Genomic DNA, 21,553 nt, shown 5'->3' with positions numbered 1-21,553 from the left:
GTACCTCTTTGTGTAGATATTACTCCATATCTACTAGTAGTACCTCTTTGTGTAGATATTACTCCATATCTACTAGTAGTACTCTTTGTGTAAATATTACTCCATATCTACTAGTAGTACTTCTTTGTGTAGATATTACTCCATATCTACTAGTAGTACTTCTTTGTGTAATATTTACTCCATATCTACTAGTAGTACCTCTTTGTGTAGATATTACTCCATATCTACTAGTAGTACCTCTTTGTGTAGATATTACTCCATATCTACTAGTAGTACCTCTTTGTGTAGATATTACTCCATATCTACTGTAGTACTTCTTTGTGTAAATATTACTTCATATCTACTAGTAGTACCTCTTTGTGTAAATATTTCTCCATATCTACTAGTAGTACTTCTTTGTGTAAATATTTCTCCATATCTACTAGTAGTACTTCTTTGTGTAAATATTTCTCCATATCTACTAGTAGTACTTCTTTGTGTAAATATTACTTCATATCTACTAGTAGTACTTCTTTGTGTAAATATTTCTTCATATCTACTGGTAGTACTTCTTCTTCTAAATATTACTCCATATCTACTAGTAGTACCTCTTTGTGTAAATATTACTCCATATCACTAGTATACCTCTTTGTGTAAATATTACTCCATATCTACTGGTAGTACCTCTTTGTGTAAATATTTCTTCATATCTACTGGTAGTGCTTCTTCTTCAGGTAAATATTACTCCATATCTTCTAGTAGTACTTTTTCTTTGTGTAAATATTTTTCCATATCTACTAGAAGTGCTTCTTTGTTCATCACTAACACACGTTTCAACTAGATTATATTTCTGATCTAGGAGAGCAATGAGTGTTAATAAATACATCAACACTTAATTTTCCAAATGTTAATCCTTTCTTCACTCTCAAGTTAGCTGTTGAAAGGAAGGGTTTGGTGTCTATAGCGAGCGTTTGATCACACACGGGGAAAATTGGTTTAAAGTCGTTTCTGATTTGTTCCTAGTATAGCAACTGAGAATAAAACGGAAAGCAGTTTTATATAAATATGACCATGTGGACGCTAAAAAACACACTTGACATTTAATTACGCAGTTTTTCTAGATGATTATTACTAGAAACCCTGATAAGAAATGTCCTTGTGCTTCCCCGAAGCTGATGTAGCCTTGAGTCCGCTGACTGTTCCATTTTCGACCTGTTATGTATTTAACAGACATTCTGAACATCAAGTCAACTGTTTGAATGACAGATATTTCTATCTGGAGGGGCATACTACCATACGTCGACCGATTTAAATCCTGGTCCAGCTATATATAACTACTTGTTACATTGATTTTAAATTTTTCTATTTTATTTCTGATGAGACAATTAATTGATTTTGTATCCCTATGATCCGTGCATATAGGTCTCTCCACCAGTGTTTGGAGAGTCATAACATGTCCCCTCTGTTCACGTTACTTGATTACGCGTATACTGGTCTCTAATGTTTGAGTTTTACGGTCAATCGACGTCTAAGGTCATTTAGGGCCAAACTACAAGCCATGCATTACATGACTATATGTGGAAACCATTTCAATGAATCAACAATATCCGTATTAGCGGTAATCCTATCTCAGCCCCATACCTACCTTGATCAGTTGTTGATTATGTTTACGCTAACGTGATACAGAGATGTTTCCATCAGACATTTGTCATCAATAAATACGGGTGAAATATCAAATATTTGATTATTTTAATTTATTTATAAGAGCTAGCTGACGTGCGATACCACGATTTAGAAGTGTTGTCCTTGTAAGAATTGACGTGGTTTTATTTATACATGTCGAGTGATACAGCCGATACCGTTCAAAGATGCTCCATCGCCGATAGAGCATAAACGATACCCATCTTTTAACAATAATTGGTGTTTAATCGTGTATTTGTATGTTTAAATAGCGCGAAAACGCATATATAGAAATACAGTTTGCTTTGGGTGCATGCGCAATTATTATTTAATTTCATATAGGAAATACAAAGTGTACATGTCGGAGATATCGTAATACTTATGTCGTAAGTGTGTAGAATCAAAACAGTGCGCTAAAATATGCTCCACTGTGAGAGGAGAATCACATGCATGGCATGTAGGAGGATCCTCCCCTCTCAATAGATAATAATGTTTAAAATATGTGTGTCCAGTTCGGAGCCGAGAGAGAACAACGTCCTCTCTGCGGTCTCTCCGACTAGACAGTTTAGGATTAAGTGTACGTTGTATTTTAAACAGTTTTTTTTTTGGTTCGGCAGACCACCTTTGTTGCCAATGGTGTTTGATGGCTGACTGAATTGAAGGTTTGAAGTCAGTGTATGGTAGTTTCAAATCTGTTTGTAATAGACGAAGAGAAGCCTAAGCTACTTTATCGGCCTTTTCCCCTTTATATCCACATGACTGTGAATCCAGAGATACGTAATTTGAGTTTTTGAAGATAATCGAAATGTTCGGATCAAAAGATTTTGGATTGGTGTTTCTAGGGTTTCTTGATTTCAAAGCCTGAAGAACCGAAAGAGTCTGAAAAGATGATTGCCTTTTCAATGCGGTGTTCTTCGATATTGGTAACAGCCAGACCAATAGCACATGCTTCCGCAGAGAAAATGTAGGCAACATCCGGGAGTCGGATAGAGGAACAGTGATTAGATGTACAGCATGCTGCCGCAACATTATCACCATCTTTTGAGCCGTCAGTGAAGATCTGAATATGGTCAGGGAGAGCCCTAATGCACTCCCGCAAAGAGGATTTGAGTTCTTCGGGTAATGCACTGGACTTCGCCCTCTCATGTAGAGATAAATTGATATCATGTGTCTGAATGATTGTGGTACATCCGATACGGTGTACTCATCAATGGTGTCGAAATTTAAATTTAGTTTCGCAAAAAAATGAAATTCTGATGCCAAATGTTGGTGTGGTAAATTTACGCCAAATAGTGACGTGATATTGTATATTGTGACGTAATACTATTTATGACGTCATATACGTTAAATATAGTTGAAGAAAGGAAAGAAGATGGCGTTGGTCATATTTTAGTCCTCCTCCGCATATACACATTTTGGTGCCGTGACTTAACAACGAGCTACGTATACATGTAACGAGATGGCAACCAAACTTAAAGCTATACGATCAGGTCATAGAGGTGTTTCTTCAAAACTCATCGGAAAATTTGAGGAACTTTCCGCCCAAGAACAAATTGAATGTAACACCAGGGAAGAAATTGAAAAGATACTTCAGAATCTGCAGAGGAAACTTTCAACAATCAGAGACATTGATGACAAAATTTTACAACAATTAGATGAAAGTGACCCCATATAAACAGAAATCATAAACGCAGATGAGTATGCCTTTGATTTGGAACAGAACATCGACAAGGTAAGGAAATTTCTTTTCAAAACACGCCCATCTTCTCCACTGGATGTCCATGCACAGGATTTCACACCTAATCCAAATCCATTACCTGACAGCGAGTCTATCAACGTAAACTCCAATATGAACGACGAAATTCATATCACAAACAACACAATACGTTTCACAGAAGTACCCCCGTCGTTTAATAAACACATATCATCTCAGTACCACAAGTTACCGAAACTTGATCTACCCACGTTCAGTGGCGATATTCTGGAGTGGCAATCTTTTTGGGATTCATTTGACACAGCAATACACTCAAATCAAACTCTGGGCGACGTACAGAAATTCAATTATTTGAAGTCTTTACTGCGAAATGAAGCTTTACAGACGGTAATGGGTTTTGCGTTAACAAACTTGACCTTCGTGAAGGCAGTATCTTTACTCCATGAACGATTTGGACAAGAACACAAAATAACACAAAGATACATGCCAGCTTTGTTAGATATTCCTACTCCCAACAATTCTCTCGTTGGTTTGAGACAATTTTACGACAAAGTGGAGATATACGTGAGAGGGTTGGAATCACTTGGTCAGTCAGAAAACGTCTACGTCGCTTTACTAGTCCCTATCATTTTGAACAAACTTCCGGGAGAAATTCGCAAAGCCCTCGCGCGGGAACACAAATCTACCAATTGGACGCTGTATAAATTACGACAAGGTCTGTTGCATGAAATAAATATCATTGAAGCGGGAAATCCTATTGACCAAGTTTAAAGCATTTCCGATACACCGCCAAGTACAGTAGCATTCCTTGCCAGCGCGAAAACGCGAAATAGATCAATAAAACAATTCGATAATCGGAAAATTCGAAGGGTATGTCATCTACCGCAACAACCAGAGCGTGCCTGTTTTGTAATGATTTAACACATAACGCCACTAACTGTAGTAAGGTAGTAGATCATGATGCACGCATGTCAGTTGTAAAGAAAGAGCGGTTATGTTTCAATTGCTTAGGTTATCACAGATTTGCAGAATGCAAATCAAAAGGTAATTGCAGGAAATGCCATAAACGGCATCACAAAAGTTTATGTATAGCTGGTGTGCACTCTCAACGCCAACAAGTTACACTCCCAGAGACACACAAAAAAAAACACAACGCGAAAGAATCGATTGGAACTGATAATTGTAACAAAGGAGTAGATCACCATTACAGTGCACCCGCGTCCGTCATGCACTCATCTTTGATGAACGCACAACGTGATGTTATGTTGAAAACGGCAATCGCACCCGTTTGTTCGGACCACGCTTGCGTTGAAACCAACATCCTGTTTGACGAAGGCGCTCAGCGGTCCTTTATCACGGAATCATTAGCGGCTGAAATGCAATTAAGACCACACAGAACGGAGTCTGTGCAACTTTCGGGTTTTGGTGACACAAACAAGAGAGTGAGAAAACTGGAAGTAGGGTTGATTCGCTTGAAAACTATTGACGGAGATGACGTTTCAATAGAGGTGTTCCTGAAATCGCGGTACCGATACAAACCTACGGTCGGAATTTCACAAATATGACATATTTGTCGGGTCTGAAACTTGCCCATCCTTTCACAAATGACGATTCGTTTGAGGTTTCTTTGCTCGTCGGCGCGGATTACTACTGGAAAATTGTTCAGGATAAGATTGTCAGAGGAAATGGCCCTACTGCTGTCGAGTCAAAGGTTGGCTATCTTTTGTCCGGCCCAATTGTATCAGGAAACAAAGAAACGTCGAACATTTCAATGATGAATGTCATGCTCTCACACAGACAGGAGGAATGCGACATAGAACAATTTTGGAAAGTGGAAGCGGTAGGAACTGAGGACAGAAAGAGCGGGAAAGATTATGGCGAGGTTTTAGACTCATACATGTCCTCCTAATAGAACAAAGGGAAAACAGATATTACGCAAAACTTCCATGGCAAGAGGACCACGCACCTTTACCTACAAATAGAAATATTACTTTCAGTCGTGCACAGAATGTTGTAAAACGCCTTGCAAAGGAACCGTCCCTACTGCAAACATATGATGATATCATTACTGAACAGGAGCGACGTGGATTTATAGAGAAGGTGGACGAAACTGTGAAATCAAATAAAAAAATACATTATATCCCACATCATCCAGTAGAAAAGAATTTATCTACTACACCGATCAGAATCGTGTTTGACTGCAGTTGTCAGGCGAATTCGACAACACCAAGTTTGAATGATTGTCTGATGAGTGTACCACCACAGCTCAATGACCTCACCTCCATTCTGTTACGTTTCCGTGAAAAGAAATATGCTAAGTCAGCAGATATAGAGAAGGCATTCCTCAACGTAGGGTTAGACGACGAGGATCGCGATGTGACGAGATTCTTTTGGTTGAAAGATACCTCAGATCCAAAGGGAGGCTTCAACACTTACAGATTCAAATCAGTCTTGTTTGGAGCTACGTGCTCGCCCTTCATATTGAATGCAAGCCTCCTCAAACACATGGACCAATATCAAAACGAAGTAAGTGATACAATTAAACGGGATTTGTATGTCGACAATATCTTGTCTAGTTTTTCTACAGAAAACGATCTTCTACAATACTACGACGTCTCACGTCATCTTCTTGCCGAAGCTGGATTCAATCTCCGATCATGGGCATCTAACAATCAGAAGTTAATGGATCTTGCTTCTACAGAACAAATCTTGGATGAGGGCAATCCTATCAAAATCTTAGGATTAAGATGGAACACTATCAAGGATACTATCACATTTGCAGAGCAGAAACCGATGGATTTAAAGGACGAAACTGTGACAAAAAGAGAAATATTACCGCAGTCATCAAAGGTTTTTGATCCTCTAGGAATTATTAGTCCAATAACCGTCCGGGCTAAGATGTTAATTCACCTAATCCGCCCAGAGACCAATGGTTAAACCATACAGAACTATACAAAGCAATTCCAAACGTAGTTCCAGCAGAAAATATTGCTGGCTTACAAAGAGTTCGCGGGCTTTGGAGAATTTACATGGATAATAACAAAACAAGGACAAAATTCCTCACCGGAAACTTCTCCCTTCGTGGGAAAAGCGTTAATGTCTATATGACAAATCCGGGAATTATATATAATGAACAGGAAGATACCGTAAGAGTCAGAATAAAAAAAATATACCTCTTTCCGCTGACTACGGCCAAATTAAAAGAACTCTAACTCTGGAGGGTTGTGATATCAAAAGCTTCTTCAGAGAAAAACTTCGAGTAGATGGAAGATTAACCAACTGCAAAACTGGAGACAGAATCGCCCTAATAAAGGATATGAAAAACCCACTTCCCAAAGTTATGGAAATAGGTCGATACAGGGATGTTATAACTCACAGAGGACAGCCAAATGACAAACTAAACTGCAACAAATATCTACAGTCAGGCCACACTTCAAAAGACTGTCAGAACGAAGTAGTGTGCCCCTTATGTAAAGGCACTGGTCATGTAATGACGGAGTGTCCAACAAATCTCAACAACACGTCATCTGACACCTCATCATCAAGTGATGAAGAGACGGGTAATGAAAGTGACGTCGACACAGAAATCGAACTCACGCAACCCACAACACAGGAAACATCATCTACCTGCAGCAACGCTAGTATTCCAGAAGAACACGTGCCTCAAGATGATCATCACCCACCAACTCAAACTTCCAGCCCCCCCCCCCCCCCAAAAAAAAAAAAGAACAAAAAAGAAAGCGAAATCCAAAAAAAGCAAGACCAAAAAAAAAAAAAATGTGTCCAGTACACTAGACAGTTTCGTTACGAAATTAGATAAATGTACCTCTAGAACACCGGCTTCAAGGAAATCAACCAGTATATCAAATGAGGTTGAGGTAAGGTCGCCATTAAGCCCCCTCACAGATGATAGACAACCTAAGAACAACCTAACAAATATAATAAACAAACATGTAATCCAAACAACCTGATCTATAATGTCAAATAAAATACATTGCATTACATTAAACACACAAGGTTTACGAGAAAAACAAAAAAGAAACAGATTGTATCAATGGGTTAAAGAACAAAAAGCCAATATTGTATGCATACAAGAAACACACTTCACCAAACAAATAATTAAATTCATCAATACAGAATGGCAAGGGGATATAATCCACAACCAGCAGAGATTTCAATCCTTCTAAGAAAGAATGTGAATCATGAAATAATAAATACATGGTCTGATGAAAATGGGCGTTGTATCATGGCCAATTTAAAAATAAATGAAAACATATTTACCATTATCAACATATATGCACCAAATGACAAGCATAATAGAAATAGGTTTTTCAAAAAAATAAACAAACAAATTACAGAATTTCAGCAAGGCCCAATTATCATTGGAGGTGACTGGAATGATATACAAGAACATATAGATAGAAAAATCTGTAAGAAAAATTCAAAAATGTGTACATAATCTCAAAACTCTCAAAAAAGAATTGAAATTAATAGACATGTGGAGATTAAAAAAACCCTCATAAACAACAATTCACATGGAGAAGAAAAAACTCAAATACGGAAGCTAGTAGAATTGAATATTTTTTAACATCAAGGGAGATAACAACAAAACTCATTAAAACAGATATTCGTCCGGCAATGATCAAACATACAGATCTTCTAGCAGTGTCAATAATAATAGATAACACTAATCCAAATAGGGCCCCTGGCTACTTGAAATTTGACAAAAGTCTCTTAAGCAATAAAGAGTACAAAGAACTTTTTAAAAACACTATAAAAAATTACAACTCACAAGTCAATAACAAAACAATTGACGCTAACACTGCATGGGAACTATGCAAAATTGAAATAAAAGAAACATCAATTGCATTCAGTAAAAAAAATGCAAAAAACAACAATAAATGAAGTACAAGGAATCGAAAAATCACTACAAAAATTAAACGGAAAACAAGTAAGTGAAAATAATACCATTATCAAAAATGAACTAGAGACTAAACTAGAAAACCTATACAGTAAAAAAGCATATGGAGCACAAATAAGATCAAGAGTTAACTGGATAGAAAAAGGAGAAAAAAACACAAAATATTTTCTGTCTCTAGAAAAAAAAGACAAATAAGAAAGCCATAACAAAAATCAATAATGAAAATGAAATACTGCTAACCAAACAAGAAGATGTACTCAAAGGAATAACACAATATTATCAAAAACTATACACAACTAATAACACTGATCGGAAACAAATATTATTCTACATAGAGAATACACAAATTGAAAATAAATTAAAAAAAGAAGAGAGCCAATCCTGTGATGGACTCATCAAAACTGAAGAAATAAAAGAAGCTATAAATCACATGAAATTAAATAAGTCACCAGGTATTGATGGATTGACTGTTGAATTTTACAAAGAATTTTAGCCACAACTAGAAATCATATTACTAAAAAGCTTCAACGAAAGCTTCAATAAAAACGAATTAACAACATCACAAAAACAGGGTATTCTCTCATTACTGTACAAAAAAGGAGACCCATTAAACCTAAAAAAACTGGCGCCCAATAACACTTTTAAACACTGACTATAGAATATTAGCAAAATGCCTAGCACAAAGAATGAAAGCAGTTCTTCCACAAATAATAAACTCTGATCAAAATGGTTTCATTAAAGGGAGATACATTGGGTATAATATAAGGCAGATCAAAGATATAATTGACCATACAAAAAAGATAAAAAAATCAAGGAGCAATATTATTTTTAGATTTTGCAAAAGCATTTGATACTGTTGAATTGGAATTTATTTATCAAACACTCACTAAATTTGGCTTTAATAATCACTTTATAAAATGGATTAAAATACTCTATAATAACATAAACAGCAAAATCTGCAACAATGGATGGATTTCAGAACCAATAAACATATCTAGAGGTATTCGGCAAGGCTGCCCCGCATCATCACTACTATTCGTAATGGTGGCTGAAATCATGGCAACAAGAATAAGGAATGACAAAACCATATTAGGAATAACAATTGAAATAATCAAACACGACCATACAAAATATCCCAACTGGCAGACGATACCACACTATTTTTAAAATCAAAACAAGACATACAAAAATCACTAAACATAATAGAAACTTTTGGCACTTATTCAGGACTGGTGCTCAACAGAGAAAAAACAAAAGGAATAAGATTAGGAACTAATACTAATATTGAAGATAACTTTCAGAACATCACATGGACTGAGGAAATAATTAAAGCACTAGGAATACAATTCTGTCTCAATCATAACAAAATGCTGGAAATAAATTGGAAGGAAAAAATAGACAAAATAAAAAAAAAATAATAGACAACTGGAAAATGAGAAAACTAACCATAATAGGAAGAATACAAGTAGTAAAATCCCTACTATTACCACAACTTACATTCCTAATTTTAACATTATATATCAACCAAAACACAGTCAAACTCATTGAAAAAGTAATTTACAACTATATCTGGGATGGTAAGAAGGAACAAGTAAAAAGAAGAACAATGATTAAACCATATATTGAAGGTGGTTTAAACAACATAGACCTACAAGATCATATAGACACAGTAAGAGTACGCTGGTTAAAAAAATGAAAACCAAAAACACTGCACTATGGAAAATTATCCCTGAGCTTGAGCTAAATAAATTTGATCCAAACTATCTGATATGTAAAATGAACAATGATAATTTAAAAAACATTCCAAAAAATGAAAATCTTTCACCATTTTACTTTGAAATGATATCTGCATCAATGAAATTGAAAAAAATCAGTAGAACCAAAACATTACAATACAATACTTTCACAAATAATATGGGGTAACAAGTATATAGAATTTAGCGGCAAATCTTTACATTTCAAAAACTGGATAGAATCAGGAATAATTACAGTAAAAGATTTACTAAACAACAACCGCAAAATAGATGATAATGATTTATTTCGAAAAATCAATCAAAAAAGTAATTGGTTATCAGAAATATCCAAAATTAAAAAAGCCATACCCAAGACATGGCTTGAGGAAATATCGAATAGTAATGTCAACATACAAAATTTCACAATAAAAAACGATGACCTTGTAATAAAACTCCCAAAGCAAGAACCAATTAAATTAGAAAAATGCAAAAATCATACTATATATCAGTATTTTCTAAATCAAAGATCCGAAAACCCCATAGCTACCATTTACTGGAAAAAACTAACAGTAAAGGATATAAATATCATGGTAAGATCATCAAATGAATTCATCTTTAATGAATTACAAAATAACAAATTAAAAGAATTTAAATGGAAACTTTTGAATAAAATCTTAGCATCAAAAGAAGCATTGCATAGATGGAAAATAAGCGAGTCACCAAATTGTAATCACTGCAACATTAAAGAAGACTATGAACATTATTTCATTAAATGTACATATTTAAAACCATTCCATAATAAATTAAAACAAATCTTTGAAACCCTAGGCTACAACAGAGACATGATAACTTTAAAAAATTGGTATTGGGATATATAATTGCACACCCAAAATACAAAGAAATAAATAAACTTTTAACAGTAATAGGGTACAGTATATACAAAGGATATTACATCAGTGAAGCAAAAACAAAACTAATTAACATAACAAACATTTTAAAACAAAACATACAAATAATAATTGATAAGAATAAATACAGAAAAATAAGCTGTAAAACCTTCCAAGATGCTGTTCCTCTTCTCTAATGATTTCATAAACACAAAACTCCAATTCTTAAGTCCTTTTTGTGAACCTGGAATAAAACAAAAATGAAATAACCCATAAAATTAAATAAACAACACTTTTTTCTAATATTTCAATATCTATAAACAAAAAAAAATCAATAACAACAAACCGCACTGATTAACACAAGCTAGATGCCTAGGCCTACACATATACAAGGTCGCGAACTGTAAACACAACGACCTCGCACACATATACTTGAGAAACGAGCTCGAGGCCGCAAAAGAAATTTTCTCAAGTAATAAATAAGACAAATTAGATAATATTTACATACATAAGAACCACCACATACATCTCATAGAGTATGCATAATTCTTTAATATTACATATATTTATACATGTATATCGCATAATTATACTTTATATCATTAAGTCGACCACATGCACCACGTGGCTCTAGGACTGCGTTATCGTAAGCAAACCAGATGATATTTCGAATATAAGTAAAACTATTTAAAACAAAACAAACATCATGAAAAACATTATGTAGATCTTATTACTAGTGTAGATATGTAAATTGTAATACTTACTTCATGCATGGTGGCGAATGAGAGCGGTGAACAAAATGAACGTAAGCCGCTGGAGTGAATGAAGACACCTGTGTAATTGGTACGGTGACTGTTTGTTAAAATTATACAGCTAATGTTCCTCTTATCGAGTACACTAGCCTGAGTTCCTTATATAAATGTTAACTCTATATATCGACCGTTCGGACCTGACTTCTAGTGATAATATTAAATACTACTTCATGATTGTTTTGAAATTAAATGTAACATTATGTGATATATATTCTAAAATTATGAACTCCCCCCCCCCCCTACTTAAAGTAACTTTGTTAATTTCTTTAATGAATGTGTAAACAATGATTGTATATGTAATTAATGTGAAAGTGGTGGAAGTGCATAATTGAAACAATTAATTAAAATATGGAAATTGATATGGAAGTCCTTCTGTGAAAGGAAAAACATTGTTATTTACACGCATATATTGAATAAACTTTTTTTTAAAGAAAAACAAAGATGTTTATTCAAACTTTATGGCAAAACAAACTCCAGTGGGATGAACCCATACAAGAAGAAATCTTCCGGGAATGGATTGAAATAAAATCAGATCAAGACAAGGCAACACAGATCGAAATCCCTCGACCTTATTTCACAGATTCGCTTGAATACAAAGAGGATGCATCATTACATGTCTTCACAGACGCAAGCATGAAAGCGTACGGAGCATGTGCTTACATTGTTTCCGGGCAACAGTGTTCGATTGTTATGGCTAAGGATAGAGTAGCACCCTTGAAAAAATAACCATTCCTAAATTAGAACTGATGGGAGCAGTTATAGGAGCAAAACTGGCACAATATTTGTCATCAAAATTGCATTTATCACGCGTAGTTTTATGGTCGGATAGTCAAATAGTGCTGAGATGGTTGAAATCAACCAAAACATTATCTCCTTTCGTAAAAAACAGAGTAGAGGACATCAAAAGAATGACGACGAATACTCAATGGAGATATTGTCCAACAGAATGCAATCCCGCAGACTTACCTCCGAGAGGAATGTCAATGAGGAATTTCGAATCAAACCATTTGTGGTTTAAAGGGCCAGACTGGTTGACAAATGAGAAAGAGTGGCCACAGTGGATAGACCAAATAGAACCAGCACTTCAAACAACCGAAGATCAAAATACAAGTAACTGTCTCAGTGTCATTCAAAACAAAGATAACCCGGGGATACACAATGTTATGGACATATCTAGATTTGGATCATACAAAAAGATGCTCCGAGTCACAGCATATGTACAGCGATTCATATTGGTATGCGAATCAACGTCTCCTTGGCTTGGTCCATTGAAAGTGGAAGAACTCAAGAACGCATCTGAGATATGGATTCGGAATGCCCAGGAAAGAAACTTCCAAGATGAAATCGTGCAAATGAAGACCGGAAAAACAAAATCAAACAGCATCGTGAGACAACTGAAACTGTATATGGATGAACAAGATCTCATTCGTTGTGGCGGAAGAATACAAAATGCTGCGGTATGTGAAGCCACAAAATTCCCCATATTGTTACCTACTAAGGATGAGGTGACAAGTTTGATCGTGATGGACGCTCACGTGAATCAATGTCACTCAGGGATCGGCAGCACAGTTACACTATTGCGTCAAACTTTTTAGATCCCATCCATACGACAGCGAGTGAAAGCTGTAATCCACAAATGTTTGATTTGTCGTAAATGTAGTGGACCATCCTTCAAAACCCCTGACCCTCCACCGTTACCTAAGGATAGAGTGTTGCAGTCACCTCCATTCACTGTAACCGGTGTAGATTTCACAGGCGCGCTTTATGTTAGAGACAACGAGAATGTGGGAAAGGTTTACTTGTGCTTATTTACTTGTGCAAATACAAGGGCGGGCAGTTCATCTTGAGCTAATTGGGGACTTAACAGAGGAAAATTTCATTCTTGCGTTCCGCCGCTTTTCAAGCAGGAGATCCCTACCAAAAATCACGATATCGGACAATGGAACTACCTTTGTTGCTGCTTCTAAAGAAATAGAATGGCTGTCTAAATCAGTAACTTTGAAAGAACAACTCGGACACTTGGGAACCATATGGAAATTCATACCTTGGTATGGAGGCTGGTGGGAGCGGTTAATCGGCATGACAAAAACATGTCTAAAGAAAACGCTTGCACGAGCATTAGTGAGTAAAACAACACTGCAAACTTTTTGTTTGTTTGTTTGATTAATTAACGTCCTATTAACAGCTATGTTCATGTAAGGACGGCCTCCCATGCATGCGGTGTGTTGCGTGTATGTTGTGCGAGGTGCGTGTTTTGGGAGACTGCGGTATATTTATGTTGTGTCTTCTTGTATATAGTGGAACTGTTACCCTTTTTATAGTGCTATATCACTGAAGCATGCCGCCGAAAACACCAAGCAACACACTCCACCCGGTCAGATTATACTGAGTCCGGGCGAACCAGTAGTCCCATTCCCTGTGTACTGAGCGCTAAGCAGGAGCAGAAACTACCACTTTTATAGACTTTGGTGTGTCTCGGCCAGGGGACAGAACCCAGAGCCTTCCTCACAGGGGCGAACGCTCAAACACTGCAAACTGTGATAGTGGAGATCGAAAGAATTCTTAATGATCGTCCATTGACTTATGTGTCATCAGATTTGTTGGATGAAGACCCAATTACACCATCGCATTTACTGCACGGAAGAAAACTTTCATCATTACCATACCCTATAAGCAACACCGAGGATATCCAAACTTCTACAACGACACACGTCTACGCTAACAAGTTATACCGAGTACAAGTACAAGTCTTGGAACATTTCTGGTCAAGGTGGAAAAGGGAATATCTAACATCCTTGAGGGAATATCAACGTATTTCCGGAAACAATGATCAGAAACTTAAGGTTGGTGACGTAGTGTTAGTGTATAATGATAGCCCAAGAAACAAATGGCCTTTAGCCATTAAAGAAAAACTCGCCGTCGGAGGAGATGGTCTTGTCAGTTCAGCGACTATTAGAACCAAGAATGGAACGACTACAAGACCAATAGGTAAACTATATCCTCTGGAAATCAACGTGGAAGATGATGTGGCGCAGAACAATGCCAGAGCTGGACCGACTACTCGTGCAGCAAAGACTGCTGCTGTGCAAAAGATAAAGAACTCGACAAAGAGTTAATTTAGCATTGAAATGGAACTTTAAACATTTTCTATCTATAGAGACTGGTTAATTGTTAGAAATGTGTAGAGTTATCCTAGAGACTGGTTAAACTTAAATATTTATAGATTGGTTAAATCATTTCACTATTATTTATAATGCATCCATTGACATACAACTTTATATATCAATTCATAACAATTATCAATAACTAATCTTTAGTGTGGCCCCAGTATGTCGTAAATGTACGCCAAAAAGTGACGTGATATTGTATATTGTGACGTAATAATATTTATGACGTCATGTACGTTAAATATAGTTGAAGAAAAGAAAGAAGATGGCTTTGGTCATATTTTAGTCCTCCTCCGCACATACACAGTTGGTATGAGCTTTTGATTTTGTGTGAATATATCTTGATGTTGTGGATTGAATACAAGATAAAATGCGGTGTTTTTGGATTGGATTTCTGTTGAGGAGCATACTGTAAGGATAGTTTCTTTCTTCGATCGTCTAGAGATGGCTCATTAGCTTCCACATGGAGACTATTCACAGGTGCTGTTCAAAAAGCTCCAAGTGCGAGACGCAGTCCCTGATTATGAATAGGGTTATGGGATTGTATTTCATTTGAACAGCATACTGTAAGGATAGTTTCTTTCTACGATCTTTGTTTTTGTTTGAGTTTTACGGCCCATTGACAACTAAGGTTATTTAGAGCCAAACTACAAGTCATGCATTAATATCAGGTTAAATGATCACGATAAAAGATCAGGATAAGAAAAGGTACGTAAGGACTAAAACACAGATTGTAAACGTTGATTTGATAAAAAAGGTTTGAATGGGATACGATAGTTTTGGCTAAAACACATGAGAAAACTCATGCACAATGTTGAAACGATGAAATGTTTAGTTGATACGATGAGAAAACGTTCATATTTTTTTTAGATACCGATTTCTTTGAGATAACTAAAAATTCCAAATTACGTTTCTTTGGACACATACATGATTCAGAGGTTGGAGAGCATCATGAAAACGGCAACATCCGTAGAGCAGGCATTGTTTGCCATTCAACTAGACTGTGCGGCCTTTTGTGACGGCTGTTACTTTTGTGGTCAATTTTAATTTTGGAACATTATCAGTCAATTTTATAAGAAAAAGAACATAAATTCAACTTTAATTCGGCCTGATTTTGGAAAAAATACTAATCATGGATTCCTCTGATTTGAACGCGGAAATGAAAAAAGTGGAGATCTGGGCAACACAGAAAAAATAGCTGAAGATTCACTAAATTTACTGTTCAATTTGGGTTTTTGTTCAATGGAGGCCCTATCTTGCCTCACTTCTGAGGACCTGGCCAAGTCTAAGATCCCTGTAGGCCAGGTTAAACTCATTGTCAAAGCTGTGAAACAAACTTTTTCGACGGATCCGGTAGAGGCAGTACAGCGTAGAGCAGAAGGAGCCACAGGCGGCTCCACATCCCAGGTTCAGGAATCGGCTACAACTGATGACAATTCCCAGGATGAAGACTTACTGATCAGGGAAGTGTTGAACAACCTGCAGAGAGGTCAACAGACCACAGCTGGATGCCGTGAAAATACTGATGAAACACTGCAAGGTGGGTTTTCATGGCAGGACCCTCAGGTACATTTAAAATCACTCGGGCAGGCCCGTGATAACTATTTAGATATCACAGATTTTGTTAATGGGGGTATGCAGACTGAGAAAATTGTGTCTGAAAATGAGGTCTTTCAATTTAATTATAAAGCTGGGCCACAAAAACCTAAATTAGAAAATATCTCTCTGTCACAATGGTCCAATGCTAATTTGGCTATATTACATAAACTTGTTCAGGATGGTACTCTGTCCAAAGACCACATTTTTGATTAACTATCACACACTTCTAGGATATATCGTTTAATATCAACACATGATACGATATCTGTCTTCCTATATGATAGGGAATACAGACGTCTCCAACATGTCCACAAGTTCCGTTGGGGTACAGCTGTCTCTCACCTATCGGACGAATTTTTGCGCCTTAGACCATATCAGTCATCAAATTCTCAGTCTGCAAAACAGAGGAAAAAACCTTTGGCCCCCGGTACTCAACAGAAATTTGCTAATTGTACACCCCAAGGGAAGGAAATATGCAAAAGATTCAATTCTAAAGGGGGGTGTCAGGCACAGCAGTGTCGATACGAGCATGTTTGTTCAAAACCAGCATGTTTTGCGTCTCATGCTAGAGGAAACCATAGTTTAAAAAACTAGGTGTAGCTAAGCAACCTAAGCCCTCTGCTTGTTTGAACATAACGGCCTGGGAGAATGAATTAGGCAATGATTTTGACAAGTCTTACATCTTAAATGGAATTAGGAATGGTTTTGATATTATTGATCCTGTATCTAGTCCTGCCAGAGCTTACCTAAAAAATCACCCATCAGCTAGACCCTCAAGTCCTTTATATCAGAAAGCAACAGAGCAAGTTTTGACCGAAATTGAGAATGGTAATTATGTGAAAGTGCCCTTTACACCCAAGATAGTCAGTCTTTTAGGGGTCATACCAAAGACTGATGGAGGTGTACGACTGATACATGACTGTAGTAGACCTGAGGGATTAGCAGTGAATGATTATGCCGAAAACAATCCTAAACATAAGTACAGCACGGTTGACTCTGCTGCGAGACTAGTATCCCCTAATTGTTACATGGCCAAAGTAGATCTCAAAAGTGCATATCGTGTTGTCCCTATCAGTGACAGCAGTCAAACAGTTACGGGGATTCATTGGGAATTTAAAGACGGAATTCGTTACTTCATTGATAAAAAATTACCATTTGGCTCTCGTTTAGCACCTAGTATTTTCCATAGACTTTCTCAGGCAATGGTTCGGATTATGAATCGTAAGGGTTTTAGTAACATAGTAGCATATCTAGATGATTTCTTTATTTGCGAGTCTTCTAAGGCTCAATGCATCCAAAGCCTTAACACCCTAATTTGCCTCTTACGAAGGCTAGGGTTTATGGTTAGCTGGAATAAAGTTGTGGATCCAACACACAAGCTGACCTTCTTAGATATCGAGATAGATTCCCTCGGAATGCATCTCAGACTTCCTGACGAGAAGTTACACGCACTAAAATATGAGCTAGACAATTTCAGCTCTCGCTGTCGTGCTAGCAAAAAGCAACTACAATCTTTAATAGGGAAACGAAACTGGGCGTCGTCGGTAGTATATGGCGGGAGAGTCTTCCTTCGCAGACTGATCAATGCTATGTCTTCCCTGAAAAAAGATTCCCATAAACTCCGGTTTAATGCGGAAGTCCTCCGGGACTTAGCCTGGTGGCATACCTTCCTTCAAACCTTTAATGGCAAATCCCTCCTCTTAGAGAAACGAGCTGTTACAAGTGTATACACAGATGCTTGTAATGAAGGGGCGGGTGGTCATTGGGGTAATGACTGGTTTTATACAAACTGGTCCGCTGACATTCCTACTTCATTACATATGCACATAAATGAAAAGGAAGTTCTAGCTGTATGCCTCGCAGCACACTATTGGGCTCCGGCCTGGGCAAATAAGCGTATTATTGTCTTCTCTGACAATATGGTCACAGTATCTAGTATAAACAAATGTACGTCTCGCAATTCTACAGTTATGCATTTTCTAAGATACCTCTTCTGGTTGTCAGCCAGATTTAACTTTCATTTATCTTCCAAACATATCAAAGGTAAGCATAATTGCTTAGCAGATTGTGTGTCCCGTTTGCATGAGGGCGAGGCATACACTACATTTGTCTCAACACTCCAAATGCCAACCTCTTTATTCTCTCTGTTGTACCATATGTCTATTAGGTCTCTTTCCCTTCTTTTATCTAGGCACGGCCCGAAATATGCGGTTGCTGGATGATCAAGTGTCCCTGTTACGTGCGAATGCTTTGGCGCCATCAACCAGACGAACATACCATACCTACCTAGATACCTATCTAAAATTTTGTTGTGATCATAGTATAAAACCTATCCCAATATCTTATATCATTTTAGGGCGGTACATTGCCTTCCTATCTATGAGGTTACAGTTTTCCTCAATAAGAAATTACCTGTCAGGCTTTTACATCTTGAGGTCGGGTTAACTAATCCTGTTGACAATTTCCATATAAGTAGAGTACTAAAGGAAGCACGTAGATTGTTGGGGGACTCATCCTGCCAGAAACTTCCGATTACTCCCATTATTTTAATGCAAATCTTACCCCAGCTTGACATTAAGTCCCCTCGTGATATTTCCTTTTGGGCTGCTTGCTTGGTTGCCTTCTTCTCCTTCTTCAGGAAGTCTAACCTTTCCCCCCTCCTTGAAGGATTTTAATCCTAACATACATCTAAGTCATCATAATGTGTCCTTTAGTCATAAGGGAGTGATCCTACATGTGCATTGGTCAAAAACTATTCAGTTTAGAGAGAGGTCACTCTCTGTACCTTTACCATTAATTCTTTCCTCTCCCCTCTGAACCACCCAAGCCCTCCTTTTGCTGTTCAGGCTGTGTCCCTCAAAAAAGATACCGGTCTTTATGTTCCCTACTCTAGGGGGATGTAGGTTGCTTAGCTATGATATTTTCCTCTCTCGTCTTCGAGAGTGCCTTGGACATCTCAGGATAGATCATTCAAAATACTCTGGGCATAGTTTTAGGCGGGGTGGAGCATCCTTTGCACTTGAGTGTGGCTTACCACATGAAATCATTCAAGCGCAAGGGGATTGGCGTAGTGATGCATATAAGAAATACATAGACACGTCTCTCGCATATCGTCAACACCTCAGTACTTCACTTGGGGAAGCTATAAAGAAAAAAATCTGAATTTTAAAAATGTCTGTGGTCAGCCATGAAGACCCATCTCTGTAGTGCGCATGTAATAACAGTGACTCAAATATACTTGTACAAACATTCTGAACAGTGCGTGGTCTGTTCGATCACAGACAGTACATGGACATCGATGGACCTCTTAAACCGAGTTCAGGAGAACATAATGTTAATCAGTGATTATTTATGGTGTCGACTTTCCGTGCTGCTGGTTATATCATTGAACTTCATATTGTTTCATGGATTGACTTTGGATTCATTTTGTGTTATACCATGTGGAACTGTGTATGATATACCGTGATGGACATGTGCACGTATATACCATGGACCTGTAATTTGATGTGTCTTATCTTTGCAGTAACAGGCAGAACAGACTGAATTCATTAATGGTCACTGTGCCTACTCTCCTTTGAACCTTTTTAAAAAAAACTACTTTATACAAATATGTAATTTTACTTTATATACTTACCAACTCAGGTTTGGGTGTTTGGACAAATTACTACCTGGTTTAGTACATGTGGTTCTTCCACTTACTGTAATCATAATTATAAAAAATATGTTATGCAATAATATTTTGCAATATTGTGTCATGATTATATCATCTATCTATAATTATGTAACATTACATAATACGATGATACAGAAATAAACCTTGGCTACATTATCACCCAAACCTGAACGACTTTAGTTTTATTTATTGCTTTGTAAGGCAGAAAGTTCGTTTTTATCAACTTTCTGCTTTGCAACTTGACGACTGTACTATTAATGTATGTATTATCTAGATAATATTTTATTAATTGTAGGCGGAAGAATCATTTGTAATATGTATACAATATTACATGCAATACCTGTCTCGCTACACACCACACTTGTTCTTCGGCAGTGTACTGTACTTACACACGTATGTCGCGTCTGTGTATATTTACGTCTGTGTAGTATGGCAAGCCGTTTTGATATTTAATACATAATATGTAGTTTAAGTTAAAAAGTTATTTAGCTTAAGTTAAAAAGATTTTAGCTTAAGCTAAAAAGATTTCAACTTAAGTTAAAAAGATTTCAACTTAATTTAAAAAAACTTAAATAATTAAAGTTTTTTTTACTTAAGTTGAAATCTTTTTAACTTAAGTGGAAATCTTTTCAGCTTAAGCTGAAATCTTTTCAGCTTAAGCTAAAATCTTTTTAACTTAAGTTAAATAACGTGATAATGCAAAATACTCTTTTCTAACTTAAGTTGAAAAGATAGTTGCACTATGATAATGCAAAAGAATTTGTACTCTTAAGTTAGATTTCTCATTTTAGCATAACACTTATTTTAACTTAAGTGTAAAAATATATCATAGCTCTCCCAATAGTATCTTATATGGCGCTGAAAGAGCGCGATTCTTGATATGTCTTATATAACAGGTCTCCATCTTCAGTTCTCGATTAGCGCCCTTGGGACGGCTGAGTATATATAGCGTAAACGTAATTCCAAGAATATTGGAGAAACTTTCTACTTCTAGAAATATCTAAACTAAAAACAGTAAACAAGTGAAACACACGCGAGCGCGCGAGAGTTTCTGGAAATAGATCATTCTAGATCTCTACTTAAAAGTCAACATGTTTGCAAACATATTTGTTGTATACATGATTTATATTCTAGATAAGTTCTATAAACCTAAATCCATATGATATGAACCTTCATAGGATGTATTGATAAAAAAAAATCTATAGCGAGTCTTATCTCCCATAATCTCATAACTATAATGTATTTTAAGTGTCATACATAACACACCCCTCCTTAAAGAAAAAGAAAGTTTTCTTGAAAAGGAAACTTTCTTGACATATCAAGTAATATTTAAATCCACTTGATAAAAGCATCAGCTAGAATATTGTCTTTCCCTTTGATATGTTTGA

General features: G+C 36.6%; 4 protein-coding genes and 2 pseudogenes across 4 annotated transcripts; all 6 read left to right on the top strand.

Moving 5' to 3' along the window:
* Nucleotides 1-3,118: 3,118 nt before the first annotated feature.
* On the top strand, nt 3,119-4,144 carry LOC138310808 (uncharacterized). The gene is made up of 2 exons (XM_069252133.1): nt 3,119-3,149; nt 3,339-4,144. Exons 1-2 carry the CDS (start codon nt 3,119-3,121, stop codon nt 4,142-4,144), a joined length of 837 nt encoding a protein of 278 aa, XP_069108234.1.
* A 790-nt stretch (nt 4,145-4,934) lies between these two features.
* LOC138310807 (uncharacterized) lies at nt 4,935-6,310 on the top strand. The gene is made up of 2 exons (XM_069252132.1): nt 4,935-5,255; nt 5,450-6,310. Exons 1-2 carry the CDS (start codon nt 4,935-4,937, stop codon nt 6,308-6,310), a joined length of 1,182 nt encoding a protein of 393 aa, XP_069108233.1.
* On the top strand, nt 5,551-12,123 carry LOC138311080 (uncharacterized; annotated as a pseudogene).
* Nucleotides 12,124-12,634: 511 nt separating this feature from the next.
* LOC138310805 (uncharacterized) lies at nt 12,635-13,321 on the top strand. Its single transcript, XM_069252130.1, has one exon. The coding sequence runs from the start codon at nt 12,635-12,637 to the stop codon at nt 13,319-13,321; it is 687 nt and encodes a 228-aa protein (XP_069108231.1).
* A 187-nt stretch (nt 13,322-13,508) lies between these two features.
* Nucleotides 13,509-14,842, top strand: LOC138310804 (uncharacterized). The gene is made up of 2 exons (XM_069252129.1): nt 13,509-13,851; nt 14,322-14,842. The coding sequence occupies exons 1-2, from the start codon at nt 13,509-13,511 to the stop codon at nt 14,840-14,842; spliced, it is 864 nt and encodes a 287-aa protein (XP_069108230.1).
* A 2,590-nt stretch (nt 14,843-17,432) lies between these two features.
* Nucleotides 17,433-19,932, top strand: LOC138310675 (uncharacterized; annotated as a pseudogene).
* Nucleotides 19,933-21,553: the final 1,621 nt, after the last annotated feature.

The sequence above is a fragment of the Argopecten irradians genome, chromosome 16 (assembly GCF_041381155.1).
Source record: "Argopecten irradians isolate NY chromosome 16, Ai_NY, whole genome shotgun sequence".
NCBI lineage: Eukaryota > Metazoa > Mollusca > Bivalvia > Pectinida > Pectinidae > Argopecten > Argopecten irradians.
The sequence above is the reverse complement of the archived record's forward strand: the minus strand, read 5'-3'. Positions and strand labels throughout refer to the sequence as shown.